General features: G+C 48.0%; 1 protein-coding gene across 1 annotated transcript in view; it reads right to left on the reverse strand.

Moving 5' to 3' along the window:
• Positions 1-647: 647 nt before the first annotated feature.
• The window catches only part of LOC121704565 (speckle type BTB/POZ protein), a 31,386-nt gene continuing 23,640 nt past the window's right edge, over positions 648-8,393 (reverse strand). The window contains exons 7-9 of the mRNA XM_042084892.1: positions 6,405-6,527; positions 5,155-5,297; positions 648-2,147 (exon numbers count right to left, since the gene is read on the reverse strand). Coding sequence (XP_041940826.1) covers positions 2,003-2,147; positions 5,155-5,297; positions 6,405-6,527 — 411 coding nt within the window. The 3' untranslated portion in view covers positions 648-2,002. The remainder of the gene's footprint in view (positions 2,148-5,154; positions 5,298-6,404; positions 6,528-8,393) is intronic.

An 8,393-nucleotide genomic window follows, 5' to 3' on the forward strand; every position in this document is an offset into this window, starting at 1 on the left:
TGTAGCCTAGACTATTTATTGTTATTTCTTCCCCAAGCTCATAAAATAAATTTGGGTCGCACATAAATTGACAGGGTCGGTCGGAAACCGGAACCCAAGAATTTTTTTTTTTTATATGCCCTGAGAACCCTTCCTTTAGACTTAATATGAGTGCAAAGGTTTTAATTCTGGGATATTCTTTCTGACCTTATCAAAGAAAGCAACACCCCACAACCACACCGACACCCATTCTTACAAGTGATACCTATCTGCTTGTGTGAGTGTGTGTGGGTCTGTGTTTCACCTGCTGTGTGACTACTCCCTGAGGAAAGTTAAGAAACTGTCGTAATGTTGGCAGTTCCTGCGTCAGGACCCACAGGGGGGTAAGCATCTGTCTGGATCTCTATCAAGCCTTCTATTGTGTTCCCTTCAGAACGAGGGCAGCCATGCACACGCTTTGCTCTCACAGAGAAAATAAACATATCACTGCCTCCCATTCACTTTCAGGAAGGATAGAACGCAGAGAGAGAAAAATAAAACGAGAGAGAGAGAGACTTCAGAAGTCAGACCCCCAGTCGAACCATCTCTTTGTTAAGAGTACAGGGTGACTAGGATCATGAAAACGGTGAATACAACCACAAGGCAAAAGACACTTTGGGTTCTTTTTGAAATACAGAAAGCTGTTGTTTTTTATTGTTTTTTTTTTTGTTGTTTTTTTTTTTAAATACACAAGTGCTATGGGAAGAAGAAATTAAATCTCAAATGAAATCACAAAAAAGGAGAAAAAACAACAGAAGGGGGAAAAATCTCCCATGTACATCTTTTTGTGTTGAATTTCATGTATTGTCCTTCATTTCCAGTCTCTTTACACTCTGCTGCTTGACTGAGATGTGGGGGTGAAGGGGTCCAATAGTGGGAGAGAGTCAAGTTCTCAAACAGTCAACTTCCAGGTTCCTCAATGAAACTGTCCAATCAGAAATAAGGGTCACCGGGTTGAAGGCGGGCCTCTCAAAGGTGGGGAATGTGATTGGCTGCTTTAGTCAGTTTTGGGGACACAGGTGACAGAGCATGGAGGACTTGTGGAGCAGGAACGTTCTTCTCTGCTTTCCTTAGAAACTCACTGCTCATCTGCTTTTCAGCACGACTTCCATTAAGAGTCTGAGGATAAGGGAATTGTCAAGGTCCTTCACAGAATGAGCAGTGGAACACAGGGCTGGGGTATTGGCTTTGCCTTTGTGTTTGGTTCAGTCCATTCCCTCACGCCACTCAAGAAAGTGTCCTTTTGTGTCACTCATTCATTCATTCATTCATTCATTCATTCAATTGTCTCATTCCGCATGTACCAATTTATCTAGCGGAAGACCGTTTTGTTGTTTAAAAGGCAGGGCTGAAGACAGAGGGAATTAAAAACTCAGCAGAGGAGCGCAGCTCTGCCACCATGTCCACTGACGAGCCCCATGCCATCACTTTGCTCTCTGTCTTTCCCTACAGGGCCCAGCCATGAGCACTTGGCCTCTCCAATCTTTCGTGGGGGGTGGGGGGGGGGGGGTGGGATGGAGGCAACATCACCCGGGCTGAGGTCGAGCTCAGTGTATCTGGACCGGAGACTGGACATGGGGACACCCCAAACCCTTCTGCCCCCCTCTCTCACACCATACCAGCACAGTGCAGGTGGGGTTGGGATGAGGGCGGCCGGAGACTGGGGGAGACGTCCAGTTTGGCAACTCCAGCAGTGGCCCCTCCCCTACTCTCCTCTCCCATCAGTTCCTGCAAAAGCCTCTTGGACGTCCTCCAGGACTCCCTTCCGACAACACGGAGGAAAGTTCTTCTACCAGGTGGGGATTTAAACTTTTAGGTCTCGAGTTTTGGTGGCATCTTCAACAGGGCATCGTCCACTCTCGCCCTTTAAATCAGCAGGTAACTCTGGGCTCGCAGGACGAGGAGAGGGGCTGTAAAGGACAGGAGGGGTGTGGGTGGGTAGAGGTCGTCAGGGGAGGACGAGGGAGGGGTGGGGGCAGCGGAGCTAGGACTGCTTGAGGCGCTTGCGGGGCGGGCCCAGGAAGGGGCACTGGGCAGAAGCCAGGGAACGGTAGGCCTCGGCCACCAGGTGAGGATGGGACGCCACCATGGACTTCCAACCCGAGGTCTCCATCACGTCCGATGCATGGCTGTGTTAGAGAGAGGGGGGGAGAGAGAGAGAGGGGGGGGGGGGGGGGAGAGAGAGAGAGAGAGGGAGAGAGAGAGAGAGAGAGAGAGAGAGAGAGAGAGAGAGAGAGAGAGAGAGAGAGGGAGAGAAAGAGAGGGAAATGGAAAGGAAGACAAATAGATTAGAGGAAGAAGGTGAAGGGAGAGAGTGAGAAGGAAGAGAAAGACAGAAGATGTTAGAAAGCTTAAAACACAATGACATCCCTAAAACTCCGGAGGGCATGTGAATAAAGACATGAAAGACTGTGTGTGTGTGTGTGTGTGTGTATCATGTTGACAAGGTCATTGAGAGTGCAAGTATGGAGGGACATAGAACACCCCCTTGAAACACACCCACACACTCCTGAGGAGGACTGCATGACGGCAGCAGGGGTCCCCCAGACCTCCCCTACCTGCTGCACCCCCAGGCTCTCCCGTGCACTATCACGAACACCAACACATGGCCTTTAACGACATTTACTGCTTGCGTAAATAAGTGTGTTTGTGTGTGTGTGTGTGTGTGTGTGTGTGTGTGCACATATGCCTGTCTCCTGCTGGGTGACCTCCATCCACACCTGTCTTGTGACCATGCATCTAACACACACTTCCACTAATGGTCATCCATCCCTCCTCCCTCATAAGACACTTTCTAGCAAGTACCTTACCCCTCATGCCACAATCACTATTGACCTCCCACCAGCAAGCAGGTATCGCAACAGGCTGTTGTGAGCTAGTACATATCAGAAGAGGTTAATAATAATAATACATTTTATTTATAATGCACTTTTCATCATACAGTAGATCTCAAAGTGCTATGGTTAGAGTGAATGTGCAGGCTTTTTGGAGCTTGCAGATATCAGACAGTTGTGAGTGGGTGCTGAACAGTATACAGTCACAGGAGATTTAGTATAAATTAGAACAGGCTGAAAAATCTAATATTACATTAGCAAGAAATAGCATCAATTGACAGGGAACATTCCAGACACGCATTCACCATCATAAACTGGTAAGGCTGATGTTGATCAATAATTCATCCTTTACTACGTTCACACCACGAGAAACTAAATGATGGGACCCACTTATATTAGTGAATGGTGTCTTAATAATAATCTTAATAACAAATTAATTACAAAACTAAAAATAGCCCTGTATATTTATAATTATAACCAATGCTCTTAAAATGTGAGTGCTATTGTTTATTGTTATTATAATCCAAGTTGCTTTGTATAAAAGTGCCAGCCAAGTAACCGTAGCTACTTCTCATAGTGCTACATAAGCTGATGCTGCTAAAATCTGGTACAGGCTGAACTGAAAGCATGCAGCTAATATTAAGTATCACTTTGCTCATGAAGTTCTAAATTATGTTAAGCAACTGAGGGAGTCTGATATAAAAGGAGGCCAAATGATGCTTCTTTGAGCTAGCCTTTCTCCTCACCCACTCGCTCCAACATCAACCTTAAAATACAAGCAGCGCTGCATTCTAACAAGTGCAGGCTGGGTATTTTCTCTTTTTCTCGGTCTGCTTTTGAAAGCGAGCCATCTCATCTTTTCTGTTCGCCGTTCCGTTCCGCTCCGCTCCGGAGCCCTCGGGCAACGAGAGCTGCGGTGGCCTTGCAGGTCGCCGTGGATACGGGGGCCTGGTCTAAATGCATAAATGTGCGAATAAATGTCTGAAGCAGTCTGAGCGAGGCGCCATCGCTCTCAGCACTGGGGACGCAGACTGTCCAACCGGGGTCAAACAGAGGCTATTTACTTTGTGTGTGTGTGTGTGTGTGTGTGTGTGTGTGTGTCAGTGTGTGTGACAGAGAGAGAGAGAGAGAGAGAAACAGTGAGTTTATCTTTGTGTGAGTAAGCATGCAACCAAGTCACAGTGAGTGTAGCCAAAGGACTCAATCTGTATGAGGCCGAGTGTGTGCGTATGCATGCATATGTGCCTGTATATGTCTGTTTGTGTAAATGTTTGTTTTGACATCTGTGTGTAAATCTGTGTGTGTGAGTGTGTGTGTGCGCGCGTGTGCGTGTGTGCGTGCCCTGCGTCAGCTTTGCTGGTGTCTGGTGCTATGTTGATTGGTGTAGACTGCTGTTGTGGTTTGTTGTGACGCGTGGAGGTGCGGACAGAGGCGGCCACACGTCCCACCACAGCACCCCACCACTGACCCGGCAGCAGCAGCAGCACCCCTGCGGCGGCTATGCCTGCCCGAGCGGCCCGCCTTTCTACTGACCACCACTGCAGCTCAAACGTCTAACGTCTTTACTGAGCGCGACAGATGGAGGTAGAGGGGCTAAAACACATCGTCTTGTTATACTGTATTGTTTTGTATACTGTACTGTCTTTGTTGTTATTCCGTCTATGCTTATTTGATGTAAGTTCAAGTGTACACATAGACATTTAGATGCCTGGCTCCTTGTGTTCCTGATCCTTTGTATTGCTGCTCTGGCAATGCGGATGTTATAGCTGTCACGCTAGTGCAGCACTCAGAATGGACACAGAGAGGGACAGTTTACACAGAGAGAAATGTGGAGAAGAGACAGACTGCCAGAGCAGGAGGACACACAGCAGGGAGCTGCTCCTCAAAAGCCCTGGTGAATAAAGGACACCAGCAGTCTCCTTACGTTATGTTATCTTTGTTCATCTGCCATGCGTGTATATGGATGTTTTATTAGTAGTGCTGACCAGGAATGAGTTATTCTTTTCGGACTTGTCGTCAAATAAAACAAAATGTGAAGTATAGAGACCATGAGCTAAGTGGGTGTTAGGGGTGTGGTGTGCCAAGAGGCAGAGCAGCAGGGTCCAGTATTGGTGTGCTAAACAGTCAGGCCAGTCCACAGGTTGTTGGACCAGGTCAGCAAATTGCAAGCAAGTCTCCCCACTTCAACCTAAAGTCATAAAACACCATCCAAACAGGAAATAAGTCAAGCATAGACCCCAACAAGGCGGGACCGGATGGAGACAGCGGAGAAGCCGGTTGGTGCGGTGGAGCTATCACTCACTAGTTGATGAAGTCGACGGCCTGCGTCTTGAGCTGGTCGGCGCTGTGCAGGTCGGCCAGTATGAGGATCTCAGCGGCGTTCTCTACCGACAGGCTCGTACACAGAGCATCCTCACACATCACCTTCAGACGCTCTAGAGCATACTGAGAGAGAGAGAGAGAGAGAGAGAGAGAGCAGTTAGCATGGGGAGAGAAAGAAAGGGAGATAAACGAGTGGGGAAGACGGGGAGAGAAGAGAAGAAAGGAAAAGAAAAGAGGGCGCACAAGTCAGAGCCGTTTGAAAGAGTGCAAGTGTGACAAAGAAGGGAGGTAAAGAAAGCGAGGGAAGAGGGGAGGAAGATCAGAGATGCTGAGAAAGGCTGGAGTGGGAGGAAAAGCAGATTTATCTGACATCCCTTCAGAGCTCGGCATGCCAAGCTGCCACACCTCCCTGAAACACACACACACACACACACACACACACACACACACACACAGAGGCTGAGCTGTCAGGTTCACTGACTGTATAGAGCTATGGGGCTTAACATAAAAAGATGAAGTCATACTCCCTGCCTTACTCACACACAAACACATACAGTATCTGCTTGCTGTCAAGTGCTAGACAGCATTCTAGTGTGTGTGTGTGTGTGTGGTGACAGAGAGAGAGGGCTAGAGAGACAAAAACAGTGAAGGACAGAAAGGTTACATAAGACAAAGTAAGCTACAGCCTAGGCAAAGAGAACTGTTGGATACTGTCAGGAGAATTGTGTGAGGCCAGAGAGGCCATTTCAGTGGAACTGAATGCACATGTACACACACACACGCACGCACACGCACGCACAACGGAACATAAGTGAATATGAACACAAGAAAGTTGAAATGAGAGATCCTTGAGCTGCATGCACACACACAAAGACTCAGACCTGGTGAGTGGACTGGTGTGTGTGTGTGTGTGTGTGTGTGTGTGTGTGTGTGTGTGTGTGTGTGTGTGTGTGTGTGTGCGTGCGTGCGTGTGCCACAGAGCGGCTCAAAAAGAAAAATGAAGAGGAAGCAGGAGAGGTCTTGTGTCCTCATCTCCCCATAAGATATGCAGGCTCTCCCACACAAACACTTCAGCAGACAGCACAGCACAGCACGCACAGACACAACAACATGCAGGCTGGATGTGTGTGCCTGTGTGTGTGTGTGACGAAGTGGACATTTGAGCAAGTCTGTGTTAGAAACCGAACATAGTCTGAGTGTGTTGTTTTTTTACATTTGTGCTTTCCTTACCTTGTCAGCAGCCGCGAGCAGGTCGTCAGCCATCTTGTCTAGGTTTGGGGCCTTCCCCGTGTAGATGAAACACATCATCTCCTTGAACACCTCGGGTTCCACGTCGTTAATCTCTACACGATTCTGTAGCACACAACAAACAGCTGAATCAGAAAAAAGCTCTGGGACAATCCATGCTAGCAGGACACCAACAGCACACAGGTAAGGGCCCCAAATGATCCCAAACTCAGAACAGACCCAAAGGTTAAAGGTTCAAATCCCACTTCTACCATCTAGCAAAGTTCAAAATCACACCTTTTCCCTTCTATATATAGCCTGCATCTTTGAACTTTCATTTGGATGAAAAACATTTGCACTGTACATTCCTTTGAATAAAAGTATCTGCTAAATGTGTATCTGACTGAATCTCTTCCCAAGTCTGCAGTTAAACTGTGAGAGGCGTGTAGAGTCATCCAGTGTCATTATGATTCACACACGAGTGGTCACACTCCAGGTCTGGGACACTCAGACATGACTAGGCTGGTCCTCCTGAGACTATTGCCTGGTCCTCCAGAGCCTATTGTGGACACTATGCTACGGAGGGACCTTATTCCACTGAGGACGCTGTGGGAGATGATCTCTGGCCTTTCTGGAAGGTTCCAGCCTGGAGGCTGTTGAGTCACTGTGCTGACGTAGCGCTACCGGAGTTTTCCAGCTGACCGGCTGCTCAACTGACCCCAACACCCCAGTCCTACGATCTCTGATCACACGTCTCAGGAGAAGGGCCGTGACTGCACATGCAATCCACCTTGAACCCATGCTATACACACACACACACACACACACACACACACACACACACACACACACACACACACTCAGCCGCAAAAACAAGGACATAACCAATACATATACACACACTCTCTCACACACATACACACACACACTTAACAGTAAAAACCCAGTAAACAAACTGATTCATGTCACACCCCGCAATTAAGAGACAATGCTACTGTCAACAAAGACCAAAGATGTAACTTAAACACATGCAGACACACAGAGAGGACTAACTTGACTCAGGCAATGACATCAAACATAAAAAGACCTGTGTCTGGGCCCTTCTGGCTGTTATGGTGTTACCCTCCCATCAGTGTAACACACACACACACACACACTCACAGACACACACACAGACACAGACACAGACAGACACACTTTTTCTCCTTCCGCAGCACTTTCTTTCGAGCTCATCTGTCTTCCCTAAATAGACTGCAGGGGAGGAGGGAGGAAGTCCATCCACTTATCTATTTATCCATCTTTTTATTCCTCCTCTCCTGCTCTTTCTCTTAAACAGCAATTAAGATGCGTCTTCCAGCCTGTGTGCGCCATAATTCCCCCATTCCTGCACTCCCCTATCAATATTCTACTGACACAGCAGCCCCAGCACACAGGCTACAGCTAACTATTACACACACACAGGCTTATACACACACGCATGCAAACACACGCACGCACGCAGACACGCACGCACGCACACACACACAGAAAACACACACACACAGAAAACACACTGGCAGACACACATATAAGCTACACACCTACACAGAATTGCACTAGCACAAATGCACCACACACCCACACACACACACACACACACACACACACACACACGTACATAGATACATAGCCTACATTTCCTGCTCGGTGGCTTCTAAGCCGTCTACATGAAGCGCAAGCGTGAGCCCGGCGGGCTCCGTGCAATCAGCCCCTTCAGGAAGACGAAGCAGCTCCACAAAACGCCCAAGTTACCACGCAAGCACATCCCAGCCCAAAAAAACACATGATGCAACGCCCAGAAAGATCACTACACACACACACACACACACACACACATAAACAGCATTGCACTCTCTACCCCCTGTGCAGCATGTAGAGGGGGGCAACAGTGAGCATGTGAGCGTGCACATACAGTCATATACAGATGGATAGGTGGTGGATAGGGCAGGTTCA

The sequence above is a fragment of the Alosa sapidissima genome, chromosome 3 (assembly GCF_018492685.1).
Source record: "Alosa sapidissima isolate fAloSap1 chromosome 3, fAloSap1.pri, whole genome shotgun sequence".
In the NCBI taxonomy this organism is placed as follows: domain Eukaryota; kingdom Metazoa; phylum Chordata; class Actinopteri; order Clupeiformes; family Clupeidae; genus Alosa; species Alosa sapidissima.